This window comes from Agelaius phoeniceus, chromosome 9 (genome assembly GCF_051311805.1).
Source record: "Agelaius phoeniceus isolate bAgePho1 chromosome 9, bAgePho1.hap1, whole genome shotgun sequence".
NCBI classification, from domain to species: Eukaryota; Metazoa; Chordata; class Aves; order Passeriformes; family Icteridae; genus Agelaius; species Agelaius phoeniceus.
The window spans coordinates 32,337,495-32,350,899 of record NC_135273.1 but is presented as its reverse complement, the minus strand read 5'-3'; the positions used below and the strand labels follow the sequence as shown (position 1 = coordinate 32,350,899).

The 13,405-nt window shown below is 67.2% G+C and overlaps 4 protein-coding genes across 7 annotated transcripts; 1 reads left to right on the top strand and 3 right to left on the bottom strand.

The window, feature by feature from the left end:
• Nucleotides 1-1,566: 1,566 nt before the first annotated feature.
• Nucleotides 1,567-2,810, top strand: PRAP1 (proline rich acidic protein 1). 2 transcript variants are annotated; one of them, XM_077183449.1, is made up of 4 exons: nt 1,567-1,687; nt 1,813-1,885; nt 1,983-2,041; nt 2,444-2,810. In XM_077183449.1, the coding sequence occupies exons 2-4, from the start codon at nt 1,817-1,819 to the stop codon at nt 2,781-2,783; spliced, it is 468 nt and encodes a 155-aa protein (XP_077039564.1). In that variant the 5' UTR covers nt 1,567-1,687; nt 1,813-1,816; the 3' UTR covers nt 2,784-2,810. The 2 variants fall into 2 exon arrangements, with proteins under 2 accessions (XP_077039564.1, XP_077039563.1); XM_077183448.1 differs by having other exon boundaries at nt 1,567-1,885.
• Nucleotides 2,811-3,249: 439 nt separating this feature from the next.
• On the bottom strand, nt 3,250-7,271 carry ECHS1 (enoyl-CoA hydratase, short chain 1). The gene is made up of 9 exons (XM_054637198.2): nt 6,375-7,271; nt 5,407-5,917; nt 4,531-4,728; nt 4,332-4,459; nt 4,153-4,252; nt 3,953-4,057; nt 3,756-3,875; nt 3,600-3,667; nt 3,250-3,495 (listed from the first exon to the last, which is right to left on the bottom strand). The coding sequence occupies exons 1-9, from the start codon at nt 7,269-7,271 to the stop codon at nt 3,430-3,432; spliced, it is 2,193 nt and encodes a 730-aa protein (XP_054493173.2). The 3' UTR covers nt 3,250-3,429.
• Nucleotides 7,272-7,423: 152 nt separating this feature from the next.
• On the bottom strand, nt 7,424-10,230 carry MTG1 (mitochondrial ribosome associated GTPase 1). 3 transcript variants are annotated; one of them, XM_054637202.2, is made up of 11 exons: nt 9,840-10,230; nt 9,695-9,759; nt 9,467-9,571; nt 9,304-9,384; nt 9,134-9,190; nt 8,448-8,538; nt 8,307-8,368; nt 8,068-8,164; nt 7,867-7,948; nt 7,648-7,760; nt 7,424-7,559 (listed from the first exon to the last, which is right to left on the bottom strand). In XM_054637202.2, exons 1-11 carry the CDS (start codon nt 9,952-9,954, stop codon nt 7,462-7,464), a joined length of 966 nt encoding a protein of 321 aa, XP_054493177.2. In that variant the 5' UTR covers nt 9,955-10,230; the 3' UTR covers nt 7,424-7,461. The 3 variants fall into 3 exon arrangements, 2 of the variants coding, with proteins under 2 accessions (XP_054493177.2, XP_077039562.1); XR_013183501.1 differs by having other exon boundaries at nt 7,524-7,559; nt 7,648-7,948; nt 8,027-8,164; XM_077183447.1 differs by lacking the exon at nt 7,424-7,559 and having other exon boundaries at nt 7,647-7,760; nt 8,027-8,164.
• Nucleotides 10,231-10,377: 147 nt separating this feature from the next.
• On the bottom strand, nt 10,378-13,405 carry PAOX (polyamine oxidase). Its single transcript, XM_054637201.2, has 7 exons — nt 12,876-13,405; nt 12,053-12,545; nt 11,771-11,973; nt 11,305-11,560; nt 11,106-11,218; nt 10,875-11,032; nt 10,378-10,546 (listed from the first exon to the last, which is right to left on the bottom strand). Exons 1-7 carry the CDS (start codon nt 13,018-13,020, stop codon nt 10,406-10,408), a joined length of 1,509 nt encoding a protein of 502 aa, XP_054493176.2. The 5' UTR covers nt 13,021-13,405; the 3' UTR covers nt 10,378-10,405.

Here is a 13,405-nt window from a genome sequence, read left to right as displayed (position 1 = left end):
TGGAATGAACCTCCCTGCCTTTGCTGTAAGTGCTGCCCAAGTCAGGTTGGGATGGAGGTTGTTTTCCCTCTTGCCTTTCCCTTCCTTTGTAATCTCATCCTCCTGGAAAAATCTGGAAACACAGCCACTGGTCTTGGAGTCTTGATGAATCCTGACACTCAAAAATTGTGCATAAAGGGAAAAAAAAAGAGGTTTCTGGAACAATGTTTATCCAAGAAGCTTAGGATCTATAATTGCAATTTTTTTCCCTTCCCCCTCTCTGTGAGGAATAGAAGATCAAAGGGGCTTTGAAAAATCCTTGCAAATGGGAGCAGGGAATGATGTTTACGAAGATGTAGGAGATTTCCCCGTGAGTTTTAAAAAGCTTTGCTCTGTTTAAAACTCATCCAGCTTGTCCAGCCCTAATCCCTGCTCCGTGGGCTCTGGAGAGTGCTGTCTCCAGCAGGCAAACCCTGCAGCCACAGCTGCCCAGGGACATCCTCAGCAGGGACCAAAGATCACCTCCAACACTGAAGCCCTGAAGGAGGCCTTTTCCCCACACTGGGATATCTGGGAAGGGGAAGCAGGCCTTGGGCATGTGATGGTACAAAGGTCAGGCAGCAGCCCAGCCTCCTCTTCCTCACTGTGTTCAGGTCCAGCAGTTCTGACCTGGGAATTCGTTTTTCCCAGAGTCCCCAAGAGCCTGTCCTTGCTGCTGGGAAACAAATTGAAGCTTCTGATTGTCCCTTCTAGGCCACCAGCTTTTCCCAGAGTCCAACAAAGTATTTCCCTGCTGGCCAGTGGCTGTCAAAAAATCCTCATTTCAGGCCAAAGCTTGAATTTCCCATCTCTCCAGAGAGCGTGCACTGGCAGGAGGACATGGACCTGCCTGGAGAGCCCAGGGGTGCCATCTCCCTGAGCAGCAGCACCTGGATCCCCCCGGGGACAGGAGGGACACGGGATGGGCGGCAGCGGGACCGGGAGGGACACGGGATGGGCGGCAGTGAAACCTGGATCCACCGGGGACAGGAGGGACACGGGATGGGCGGCAGCGGGACCGGGAGGGACACGGGGACAGGGGGACATGGGATGGGCAGCAGCGGGACCGGGAGGGACACGGGAGGGGCGGCAGTGAGACCTGGATCCACCTGGGGACAGGAGGGACACGGGAACAGAAGGGACACGGGATGGGCGGCAGCGGGACCTGGAGCCACGCAGGGACAGGGGGACACGGGATGGGCGGCAGCAGGACCTGGATCCACCCGGGGACAGGGGGACATGGATGGGCGGCGGCAGCACCTGGATCCACCTGGGAACAGGAGGGACACGGGATGGGCGGCAGTGAGACCTGGAGCCACCCGGGGACAGGGGGACATGAGATGGGCGGCAGCGGGACCTGGAGCCACTCGGGGACAGGAGGGACACGGGATGGGCGGCAGCGGGACCTGGAGCCACGCATGGACAGGGGGACATGGGATGGGCGGGACCTGGAGTCACTCGGGGATAGGGGGGACACGGGATGGGCGGCAGCAGCACCTGGATCCACCTGGGGCCGGGAGGGACACGGGATGGGCGGGACCTGGATCTGCCCAGCGCCGGGAGGGACACGGGATGGGCGGCAGCAGCACCTGGATCCACCCAGTGCCAGCAGGCTGCCACGGGGCGGGCAAAGTGCGAGGCAGGTGTGACAAAAGGCAGCCACGGCCAGGTAGGTCTCTGCCAGCCCCGGTGGGCACGGGGGTGCTGGGGTCAGGGAGGAACTGTGGCCACGGGAACAGGGTGTGTCACGGCTTGTGCCACCACTCTCTGCCATCCCTGTCTTCTCCACTCGAGGACCATGGGGCTCCAGAGTGTGACCATCCTGCTGGGCATTGCCCTCCTCCTGCTGGCACCCGGCAGCACCCAGGTGAGCCCTGCCTCCCCTGCCCTCCCGCTGTCCCCTCTGATGAGGGGACCCACGTGTGACCCGTGCCACCCCTCGGGACCCCCTTGTCTCCCCACAGGCTCTGAGCAGCTCCTGGTGGAAGAACCTGGCCATGCAGCAGGATTTGGCTGAGGAAAGGTAAGAGGTGCTCCCACCTGGCTTGCAAAAACTAATAAAGCAACACCCCAACATGGAAAGTGTTTCAGGGGGGAATAAATTGTTGCTTTGTGTCCCCCTTGTTGCTTTGTGTCCCCCTTGTTGCTTTGTGCCCACCTTGCTGCTTTGTGCCCCCCAAAATGAAGGGAGTCCCAGCTCCACCTCCCTTCCTCCTCGAATTATGCAAATTCCCTGAGCATCCAGCTGGTTTCTCTATTCCTTTTGTGAAACAAATATTTAAGTTTGCACCCTGAGATCCTAACTGGTGCTTCATGGGGTGTGGGCAATCTCCCCAGGGTCCCTGCACTCCACTGGGGTGGGATTCTTCTGGGACAGGAGGGTATTTGGCAACCTCTCCTTGATGATTTTGCTCCCCTCTTCCAGCATCCTGGGTGTGGGAGCACCAGAGGAGGGTGAACCAGGTATAAAGGTCTTCTCCAGCAGTGCCTGGGCTCAGAGGGGCCCACCCCAAGTCCAGGCAAGGCCAGAAAAGGATGGTGACCACCTGTACCAGCCCCAAGACGATGCCAGGGATGCCAGTGCCCGTGTGCCATTCTGGATGCCAGCCCCAGAGGTGCAGAATGGCCCGGAGGAGGATCGTGACCACCTGTACCACCCCCAGGATAATGCCAGGGAGGTCAATGCCCGTGTGCCATTCTGGATGCCAGCCCCAAAGGTGCAGAATGACCCAGAGGAGGATCTTGACTACATCCACCACGGCTGAGTGGAGATGTGCCTGGGCTGTGAAATGAGGGGTGGGAGCTGCCCCTGGGGGTTTCCTGAGGAAATTTGTCCCTTCCTACTGAGCCTTAAGCCTCACCAATAAACCCATCCCTTCTCCACATCCTGGTGGGCTCCTCATTACTGACAGAAACCTGCTGGGGCCTCCAAACCTGCAGGAACTTCCTCAGGATAACCCCAAGGCACCAGGCAGGGTGAGGATGATGCCCTGAGACAGGAAACTCAGCCCATAATTCCAGCCTCAGTTCAGTCCAGGTGAGGCTGAGGCAAACTCAGCACATTGGTTGTGCCCCGAAGGTACCACAGGCTGGGGAACACCCAGAGCTATGCTCCACGAGGCTGCTCTTGCCCAGCCCATCATCAGAAAGCAGTGAGGGAGCGTGGGGGGGGCTCAGTGACCCCCAACATTTCCCAGCTAAGGCAGGAGCTCGCAGCAAGGATGCCCCATCTCCCAGCAGCACCTAGAAAACCCTTTAATAGCGCAGGCAGAGGTGGTCCCCACTGCTGCTGTCACCCCAAGCGTGGCTCGCCGATGGGTCCCGGTCCCCTGTGCGGGGTAAGGCGGGGGTGGACGGGCTGCAGGAGGCCGTGGGGACCTGCACCACCCCAGGGACCTGCAGCTGCCGGGCTCAGCTGTCGGTGAACTTGGCCTTGCGCTTCTCCACGAACGCCGTCATCCCCTCCTCGCGGTCACTCTGGGACAGGCAGAGAGGTGAGGTGACAGTGAGGGGGGGCTGAGGCAACCCTGTTATCCCTCATGCCACGAGGGATGCCTGTTATCCCTCATCCCCCTACTCACAGTGGCAAAGGTGGCGTAGAAGAGGCGCTTCTCTGTCCTGTTCCCCTCTGTCAGCGTCGTTTCAAAGGCTGAAAGGAAGGGAGAAGTTGGGGAGACCCCTCTGCCTGGCTTTTTGCAGCCCCCCCAGGGGGTTCCCAGTCGGCCCCCAGCCCCTACCAGCATTGACTGACTCCTTTGCCATGGCAGCCACCAGCTTGGAGTTCCTGGCGATTTTCTCAGCGCAGGCAATGGCTGCGTCCAGCAGCTTCTCCACAGGGTAGACCTTGCTGACCAGACCTAGGACGGGCAGTGGGAAGTGAGGGGATGGCTCTCTGCCAGACCCCTGCAGTGCCAGGGCTGTCCCACGCTCCCACCTGCCTCCTTTGCCTCCTGTGCTGAAATCTGGTCCCCGGTGAGCACCATCTCCATTGCCAGCGACTTCCCCACTGCCCTGGTCAGCCTCTGCGTGCCGCCAGCACCTGGGGCATTGAGGGAAGGGAGAGGTTCAGAGAGGGTCACCTGGGTGTCCCCAGCCCAGCTGGGATGGAAGCCCCTGGCAGGTGCTGCTGCTCACCTGGGATGGTTCCCAGCAGGATTTCGGGTTGCCCGAACTGCGCCTTCTCCCCGGCGTAGATGATGTCGCACATCATGGCCAGCTCGCAGCCACCTCCCAGCTGGCACAGGGGAGGCAGAGATGGGTCAGGGGGTGCCAGGGTGGGGACAGGGATTGCAGGGAGGTGTGGGGGCACTCACGGCATAGCCATTGACGGCGGCAATGATGGGTTTGCGGACCATGGCGACCTTGTCCCAGCCGGCCAGGAAGCCACCCCTGTAGCACTCCTGGAAGGTTTTTTTCTGCATCTCCTTGATGTCTGCGCCAGCTGCAAAGGGAAGTGCAGTGGGACTCCAGTCCCCTCCAAAACTTTGGGGTGAGCAGAGGCCATGGTCCTACCTGCAAAGGCTTTCTGGCTGCCGGTGAGGATGATGGCTCCCACGTTCGGGTCGCTCTCCATGGCCTCCAGGGCCCGCCCCAGCTCCGCCATCAGTCCCTCGCAGAGCGCATTGAGCGCCTGCGGCCGGTTCAGCTGGATCAGCCCCACGTTCTTCAGTGCCCCCGTCTTCTGTACCAGCAGGTACCGGAACGCAGCCCCTGCCCGCCACACCAGCACTGCCCCGTTACCCACCGGCTGCCGGGCACCGGGCGGACCCCCGGCCGCACCCCGCCAACCGTCACTCCATGCTATTTAAAGGCGACCTTGATGGCAGCGGTCACCGGCAGCCGGCGGGACGGGCTCGGAGGAGCTCCCAGTGCCACCCTAGCCCGCGAAGATGAAGCCCCGTGACCACCCTGTGCCAGAACAGTATGCGTGGGCACCGAGCGCTGGGACGGGGTGTACGGTCCAGCGGCCCCGGTGCCCGGTGCTGGGCCGCAGTGCCGGTGCCCTGGTATGCAGTGCCGCTGCCCATACATGGCGCAGGGCCCCGGTGCTCGGTGATGGGCTCTGGAGCGCAGCTCCGGAACCACGTGCAACTCGCTGGGCACAGGCCCGGTGCTGGGACCGTACCTTGTGCTGTGTCCCGGTGCCCGGTGCTCTGGCCCCGGTGCACAGCCCAGAGACTCGGTGCCCGGCGCTGGGACCGCACACGGAGTAGGGGCGCGGTGTCCGGTGCCGTGGCCTGGTGCGCAGCCCAGGGACCACGAGCAGGTCGATGGGCACTGCCCGGGGCTACGACCGTGCCCGGTGCAGGGACCCGGTGCCCTGCGCTGAGCACGGGGTTGGGCCAAGCCCACCCCCCCGCGGTGCCCCCCCGCTGTCCCGGTGCTCACCGGCGCTGCAGCCCCGAGCGCCGCGGGGGGCGCGGAGCGGCGGCGGGAGGCGCGCTCGGGGCAGCGCAGTGGCGGCGGCGGCGGCAGCGGGCCGCAGGAGCGCTCGCAGCGCGGCGGCCATGGCGGAGCGCGGAGCGAGCCCCGCCCCTCCCGCCGCCGCCCATTGGTGCAGCCGGCCCCGCCCCGCAAGGCGCCGTTCCCATTGGTCGAGGCGGGGCGGGGGGCGGGGCCGGGCCCCCCGGGCCGTGGGAGGGGGCGCGGAGGCCGCCCTGAGCGGGGGTCCCGCCGTGCTGCCCCGCGGGGCTCGGCGGGCCGGGCCGGCGGCGTGTGCGGGGTTCAGGGGCGGGGAACGGGGAGGGAAGGGGAAAGGGTGAGGAGGGGGGATTCCCCCGCCGCCCCCCGCGTGGGGAGTGGGGGGGAGTGCGGGGGGCGCGGCGGGAGCGCGGCAGCGGGAGCGCGGCCAGGGAGGAGTGGAGAGGAGCGGAAGGAGCCGGCGGCATCCCCGGGTCCGGTGAGCCCCGCGGGTGGGGAGGGAGGGCAGAGGGTGTGAGTGCGCCCTGCGGCGGGGTGTGTGCGAAGCCGGGGAAACGCGTGGGTGTGAGCGTGTGCGAGAGCGTCACCCGCAGGGTTCTGTGGAGCGAGTGTGTGCGGGAGCATCATCCACAGGGTCGTGCGGGAGCATCATCCACAGGGGCGTGCGGGATCGTGCGTGTGCGGGAGCATCAGCCACAGGGGCGTGCGGGAGCATCACCCACAGGGGCGTGCGGCAGCGTGCGTGTGCGGGAGCATCATCCGCAGGGGTGGGGAGAGCGCGTTTATGCAACGCGCGGGTGGTGCGTGTGCCGTGACACACGCGTGCGCGGCCGCAGCACACGCGCAAGCGGGACGCGGCGGTGCGCGGTCCCCGGCCCCGGCCGGGCGCGGCTGAGCGGCGGGGCTCTCCCTCCCTCCCTCCTTCCCTGCGGCAGGTGCGGGATGCGGCGGAGCGCGGCGGCGTGCTGGGCGCTGGTGCTGTTGGCCGCCACCTTCTGCGACACGGTGGCCGGCAAGGGTGGGCGCGGCGGTGCCCGCGGGGCGGCCCGCGGCGCGGCGCGGGGGGCGGCCCGCAGCCGGCCAAGGGCGGCTGTGCCCCGGTACGGCTCTGCCGGGGCTGCCCTGCGCGTGGCGGGGGCGGCGGCGGCGGGAGCGGCGGCCGGCGTGGCGGCGGGGGCGGCCCTGCGCCGGGCCCGGCTGTCCGGAGAGCTGCAAGCGGGAGACGGCGTCGAGTACCGCGACGGCAACTGGACGGCGGCCGCCAGCGCCTGGACCTCCGCCGCGCCGGCCGGGAGCCCAGCGAGCCGGGCGCTGCCCTGGCTCTGCCCGCTGGCCGCCCTCCTCCGCCGCTGATGGATTCCGGGGGACCTGACTGTGCCCGGTGCACCCAGGACGCCGCGAGGACCGGCCGCCCCCCACGGGGCTGAGCCCCACGCCCCGGGCGAGCAGCGGCTCCCGGGGACACGGCCACCCACCGCCGGCGGGGCAGGACCCCCGCGGAAGACCCTCCACCACCACCCCTCCGCACCGAGCCAAACCCCGCCGGCTCGGGCACCCCTCTGCACCGCGCCCCTGTCCGTGGCCTCGCCGTGTCCGGAGGCCGAGGAGGCGGCAATAAAATTGGGCGAAAGCAGGTGTGGCTGGATGCGGGGCGAGGGGCGGGACCCTGGGATGGCCAGAGCTCGGCCCCTGCCCACACAGGCTTTTATTTCGGGATGGAAGCTCCAGAGCAGGCCAAACCCAGCGAGAAAACAGCTCCCTGGTGAGGAAACAGCTCCCTGGCGGCTTCCAGGTGCCAGCCGGAGGCACCAGCCCTGCCCCCGGCTCTCCATGGGAGCATCACAACAGCGACACCACAGGGCATCCTGCCCCTGCGGCCTCTTGCCCAAAACCGGGGACAGCCCTGGCAGAGCAGCTTCAATCACACCCCATGGCTCCCTGCTGAGGTGTCCCCAGCTCCAAGGGGCACCAGGGTGTCCCCAGTCCACACGGCTGCCGGCAGTGCCTGTCCAGTGACAGGTCTCAGTCCAGTGTCACCCTGCCCAGGCGTCCTGCTCGGAAGTCCCGCAGGAACTCGTAGGCAGCAGCTGGGTAGTTGAGCATCATCATGTTGACATTCCCTGGAGGTGGCAGTGGATACAGGCGTGTCAGTGCAACCTGGAGCTGCCCTGGGATCCCCCAAACTCCCAAGAACCCTGGATCACCCACCTGTGCCTGTGAGCACCTTCACCTTCTGCGTGCGGCCCTGGCTGAGGGCCACGTGCTTGAGCAGGGGCTCGATGTGGTCGCAGGGCTGGCTCAGCCCGTAGCGCTGCACGTACCTGCCAGAGGACATGGCTCACACCCCCCAAAACTCCCTGGGCAGGGCATCTCCATCACCCATGGTGATCTCCATCACCCTCTTGGCACCCTGCCCTACTGGCTCACCTGAACTGCTGCTGCTTGTTCAGGGTGTACAGCAGGTAGTCAGCCATGATGTCCTCCCCCACCAGGTGGTCATGGATGGCTCCTGGAAAAGAGGGTCAAGCCCCAGCTTCCCTCAACCCTGCCTAGCCCTGGCCAACCCTCCTTCCATCCCCTCACACACAGGGGGTGTGAGCAGCAGTGTGACCCCAGCCTCTGGCTCACCACACAGTGCCAGCTTCATGCCCATCTCCACATCCCCCAGCCGGGGGGGCAGCACGCCGGGGGTGTCCACCAGGTACATCAGGGGCTTCTCACACACCTGGCACGGGGCAGGCAGAGCTGGTAATTAGCACCACATGGCTAACGAGCGAGGCACTGAGCTTGAGTTAAGCTCTTGCTGCAAAGGGGGCCTGAGCAACCCCTCGGTGAGCCTAGAGGTTTCCCGGATGCAGGAACAGTACCTGGATCCTGGACAGCACTGCCTTGGTGATCCCTGGCTCGCCCCCCACCGCAGTGGCTTTGCCTGGGGGCACAGACACAGTCAGGGACACAGTGGCACTGTGCTCAGCTGCCCTCTGAGCCCTGGCACCATGCAGAAATACCCTTCTTGAGGTGCAGCCTCCGCAGGGAGTTGATGAGCGAGGACTTGCCCACGTTGGGCACGCCGATCACCAGGATGTTGTGCTCAGAGCTCTGCAGGCCAGGGAAACACGGGCAAGGAGCAGCTGGTTACCAACCACTCCCTGCAACAACAGGGAAATATCCCAGGGTTTGCCCTGCCAGGCTCTTCTGGCACATTTGGGAGCAGCCTTGTTCCTTGGCTAGAGAGGGAGAGCCTCCTTCTGCTCTGCACTGGGGCAGCCTCACCCCCTGCACTGGGGGCAGTTTGGGGACACCACAACATAAAAGAGATGTAAAGCTGCCAGGGAGTGCCCAAAGGAGCAGAGCACACTGAGGTCAGACCTCCCTGGGGCTGCAGCTCCTCCCCACGGCAGCTCCCATCTCTGCTCTCTAGGACAGGGACAGGACCAGGGAATGGCTGGAGCTGTGCCAGGCTGGAGATCAGGGAAAGCTGCTTCCCTCAGAGAGTGCTGGGCACTGCCCAGACTCCCCAGGGAATGGGCACAGCCCCGAGGCTGCCAGAGCTCCAGGAGTGTTTGGACACCGCTCCAGGGATGCCCAGGGTGGGATTGTTGGGGTGTCTGTGTGGGGCCAGGAGCTGGACTGGATGGTCTTCGTGGGTCCCTTCTAGCCCAGGATGTTCTGTGCCCCTGTGCATGTGCCTCACCTCGGTCCTGTGGTAGCGTGGGCCATCGGCCACCAGGCTGGCAACCATGGGGACAACCTGCAGAGGGACAGGGACAGGGCTGGAAAGGGAGTAGCCAGCTGGAGCACCGAGGGCTCTTCCTGAGGCTGGGAGCTCACCAGGGAGCAGGGGCTGGGCTGCTGCCCCATTACCTTCTTGACATTGACATCCCGCTGGCAGTCAGTGAAGACTACGTGCGAGCATCCCTGCTGCCTCAGCTGCTCCAAAACCTCCTGCAGGGGACGGGAGGAGGCACTGCTGTCACCGGCCTGTGACACCGGCGCTGCCCCTGCCCGGCCCTGCCCCGGCGCTCACCGGCTGCCGCCGGGGATCAGCCAGATCCATCTTGTTCAGCACCAGGACGTGAGGGCGGATGCCCAGCGCCTCCTGCAGCGCGGGGTTACGGCCCGACAGCGGAATGTGGCTGCGCTAAGGACAGTGACCGCAAGAGCGTAGCGGGAGGGGAATGGAGAGGAGGCGGAGAGGGACAAGGGTGGTGTGGAGGGACAAGGGGCAGGGTTCTCCGGCAGCTGTGCAGGATATTCGAGCGTCGTGCACCTCCACGAGGCAGTCGGCGCGGCGCAGCGCCAGGCGCATCTGCCGCAGGCCTGCAGCGCACAGCACAGCGCGGGGTGAGCGCTCGGCGGGGAGGCTGAGGAACTCGACCCGCCGCGCTGCCGCCCCTCACCTTTGGCCATGTGCCGCGGGAACCACGAGGCCACATCGCGGCCGCCGAACTCGAAGCGCTCCCGGAACGCTCCCGGCGCCGTCCCCGCCGCCCTCAGCGCTGCCCACACCCGCATGGCTCCGTCGCGTCACTTCCGCCGCGACCGGAAGCCGCCTCAGTGACAGCCATGGCGGAGCCGCCGCCGCCGCCACCACCGGGACCTCAGGGGGGTTCCGCCGCCCCTCCCGGCGGCACGGGGAGTGCCGGGGCCCGCGGGGGGCACGGCGCGCCCCCTGCAGGCCCCGGAGTGCCCTCCGCGGACCCCGGCACTCCCCGTGCCGCCGTGTCTGAGCCTCAGCCCCCTCGCCCACCCGCCCCGGAGGCTCCCCCGCGGCCAGGCCCGACGCAGGACCCGCTGGACGATCCCCGCTACACCATCTCCAGCACCAACTGGTATTAAACCGACAGCGCCCCGTGGAGCCAGCCCCGCCGCACCCACCCCGCCACCGAGAGGAAGAAGCCGCCGGCGCGGAGGTTTCTCAATAAAGGAGAGCGAAGGGCAAAGCACCGCGGTTTATTTTGCCGCCTCAGGACTGAGGCGCGGGGACCGGCGCCTGGAAGAGCTGGTTGAGTCGCTCGGCCTCTCGCCACCCCGACAGCAGCGCCCCGTGGGTGGTGGAGTAGAAGGTGCGGTGCGTGGCCTCGCCGGCGAAGAGGAGCTGCAGGGGCTGCGGAGAGGCGGGGGGTGAGCGCAGGGGCCGCGGGGCTGGGCTACAACAGCCTCACCCCCCGCGCTCCGGCACCCCGCGGGGGCACGACCGCTTTACAAACCCAGGACGGGCACTTCCCCTTCCTTAGGAGGCTGGGAAGGTTGGGAGGAGCCGCCTGTTCACGACTTTTGTGGGAATGCCCCCTCCCCCGTGGAGCCCAGCGGGTGACCCGAGCACTGGGTGACCCCCGCAGAGGGTCAGCAGTGCCACCTCCCTGTGCTCCTGTCCCCACCGCCGTGTGTCTGTCTGTCTGTCCCCACCGCACCCCCTGGGGCTGAGTCCTCACCCGGGGGTCCCGGGGGTCTTCGGGCAGGGGCTGTGCGAGCACATCGATGTCGTCCCCCGAGCTGCCCACGGCCACGTAGCTGTAGGAGCCGCGCGTGTAGGGAGCGCTGTGCCAGCGGGAGCGGAGCACGCTCCTGGGCGCGGGCAGGTCCGGATTCCCTGCGGATGGGGCTCAGGGATAGGATCGGGAGATCCCCCCGGGGCAGCGGGCAGGGCGGGCAGGGGCGGGCACCTGTCATCGTGCGCAGGACGTGGGTCATGGCGCTGAGCACCTCGGCGTCGCTCAGCGTCTCCATGTGCTCCGACTCCTTCCCCGCGATGAAGCCGCACAGGACGTGCCCGTGCCTGGGGCGGGAAGGCGGGGCTGAAAGCTGCTACCCCCTCCCCATGCCCACCAGCGGCCCGGATGCCCCAAATCCCCCGTCACCTACTGCTCTGGCGGCTGCAGCACCACGAATCCGATGAGCTTCTTGAACCAGTTGGCCTCCAGGTCAGCGTCGGGCTCCTCCAGGGGCGACTCGTCCTCCCACACCACTTCCAGGAGCTGCTGCTCGGGCTCCCAGAAAGGCTGCTCGAACTCCAGGAAGATCTTGTTGTTGGTGCCGAAGCCCAGGTTGCGAATGGCCTGTGCTTTCCGCTCGGGAAGGGGGGGCTGGAAGAATTCCTGGTGCCGTTCCTTGAGGAAACCTGCAGCCACAAGTCCGGGCAGGCAACGGGGCAGCTGTCAGCTGGGCTCCTAAATGGTGTCTGAGATGCTCTGAGCTCCCCAAACCCCTTCCCAACCTCTTCCCAGCGGGAGAGGGGAGGCTGGGAAGGGGTTTAGGCAATCCCTGCCCTCCGCTCGCCCATCTGGCCGGAGGGCAAGGGCAGAGCAAGGGAAGGTGTTGGTGTCCTCACCCAGCGGGACAGTGACGATGACGTGGTCAGCGAGGAAGACATCTCCATCCTCGCACTCCACCCGCACGGGGAAAACCCTGCCGCCATCGTCGCCTTCCTCACGGAAGGAGCCTTGCCAGTGGATGGTCCTCACGGCCTTGTTGAACAGCACGGTGCCCTCGGGCAGATCCGAGAGCAGGCGCTCGGCCAAGCTGCTGTAGCCACTGTGGGAGGAGTCAAGCGCTGGAGACGGGGCGGCCCCGGATCGCTCCTCCGCGTCCCGCTGCGCAGCTTCGCGCTTACCCTGGGAAGGTGCAGTCCAGGCCGGGCAGCGACACGTACTCCCCGAAGGGCTCCAGCCCCACCAGGTCCATGCTGTGCGTCCCGCTGATGCAGCACTCCAGCTTGAGGCAGGCGGCCAGCACGGCCAGCTGCAGCCGCCGCGCATCCTCCTGGCCCCCCGCCATGGTGGGCACCGTCCGGGCGATCTCCGCCCGCACGTACTGCCCCACGCTGGGCCACGGCGGCTCCTTGGAGCCCTGGAAAGCGCGGGTGGAGGCCAGGAGGGCGTAGAAGAGGTCGCGGGCTTCGCGCACTGCCTTGGGATTCAGCACCTTGCCCGAGCTGCCGTAGGTGACGGACGGCAGCGGGGGGTGGCCGCCCGCCTCCACCTGCTGGTTCTCCTCCCGGGCGGCCTCCGGGCCCAGCAGGCCGTACTGGGAGGCCAGGCAGAACACGGGATTTCCCGGCGAGGGGCCGTGGATCCAGTGTGCCCCCATCTCCGCCAGCCCCGACGCTGCCGGGAAGGAGGGAGGGAGGGAGAGCGGGTCACGCCGAGCCGTGCCCGGCGAGGAGCGCTCGGGGCGCAGCGGGACCCCCGCTCCCCGTGGCCCCGAAACGGCCCCCGCTGCCCCCCGTGAGCGGCTTCCGTTCGGTCCCCGCGTGCTCACGGGACCGGCCACCCCCGCCACGTGTCCGGCCCACTCCGGACCGGCCCCACGGGCCGGGGGTCAGGTGCAGCAGCTCCCGCATCCCGGTACCGCCGCCCCCCGCCCTGGCCCGGGCCCGCCCCCCGATGCCGCCCACCCCCGGTTCCCGGAGCCTGCCCCGGCCTCGCCGCCCGTACCGAAGGGGCGGGTGCAGACGCGGCCGCCAGCGCGGGCCGCCGCCTCCAGCAGGCGGAGGGAGCCGCGTCCGCGGAGCCGCTGGGCCGCCCCCAGCCCCGCCAGCCCCGCGCCCACCGCCACCACCCGGGGCCCGCTGCCCTCCATGGCCGCCCGCGCCGGCCGGTACCGCCCTCCGCCGCCGCCGGCACCGCCCCCCGCCAACGGCACCGCCCCTGGAGCGGCCCGAGCCCCGGCAGGGAGGGAAGGAGGAAGGAAGGGATGGAGGGAGGCAGGGATGGGGTCCCGGTGCGGTGATGAACCGGCTGCCTGCACCCACGGAGGGCAGGGCTGGGAGAGGGGACACCCCTGGAGTTGGGGTAGCCCTGGGACCACCACCCCACCCTCCTCCTCTCCCCATTCTGCTCCCGCTCATCCACCTTACACGGTGGCGGCCAGCCTGGTGAGTTGGAGGAGCTAGTGGGTGCCCATCGCCGCACACATCCCAGCAGAGCTGCCCCAGGGCCAGTCCCAGCGCTCCCGCCCACTCGTG

Coding starts and splice junctions, on each gene's coding strand:
- PAOX (XM_054637201.2), bottom strand. CDS start 13,020: ATGGAGGGCAGCGGGCCCCGGGTGGTGGCGGTGGGCGCGGGGCTGGCG. Junction 12,546..12,875: donor CGTCTGCACCCGCCCCTTCG/GTACGGGCGGCG, acceptor CCTTCCCGGCAG/CGTCGGGGCTGGCGGAGATG. Junction 10,547..10,874: donor AAGACCCCCGGGACCCCCGG/GTGAGGACTCAG, acceptor GCCTCTCCGCAG/CCCCTGCAGCTCCTCTTCGC.
- MTG1 (XM_054637202.2), bottom strand. CDS start 9,954: ATGCGGGTGTGGGCAGCGCTGAGGGCGGCGGGGACGGCGCCGGGAGCG. Junction 9,191..9,303: donor GGGATGTCAATGTCAAGAAG/GTAATGGGGCAG, acceptor GTCCCTCTGCAG/GTTGTCCCCATGGTTGCCAG. Junction 8,165..8,306: donor CAGTGCTGTCCAGGATCCAG/GTACTGTTCCTG, acceptor GCCCCGTGCCAG/GTGTGTGAGAAGCCCCTGAT.
- PRAP1 (XM_077183449.1), top strand. CDS start 1,817: ATGGGGCTCCAGAGTGTGACCATCCTGCTGGGCATTGCCCTCCTCCTG. Junction 1,886..1,982: donor TGGCACCCGGCAGCACCCAG/GTGAGCCCTGCC, acceptor GTCTCCCCACAG/GCTCTGAGCAGCTCCTGGTG. Junction 2,042..2,443: donor CAGGATTTGGCTGAGGAAAG/GTAAGAGGTGCT, acceptor CCCCTCTTCCAG/CATCCTGGGTGTGGGAGCAC.
- ECHS1 (XM_054637198.2), bottom strand. CDS start 7,271: ATGGAGAGCCGGGGGCAGGGCTGGTGCCTCCGGCTGGCACCTGGAAGC. Junction 3,876..3,952: donor ACAGGAGGCAAAGGAGGCAG/GTGGGAGCGTGG, acceptor TGCCCGTCCTAG/GTCTGGTCAGCAAGGTCTAC. Junction 3,496..3,599: donor TCTACGCCACCTTTGCCACT/GTGAGTAGGGGG, acceptor TGCCTGTCCCAG/AGTGACCGCGAGGAGGGGAT.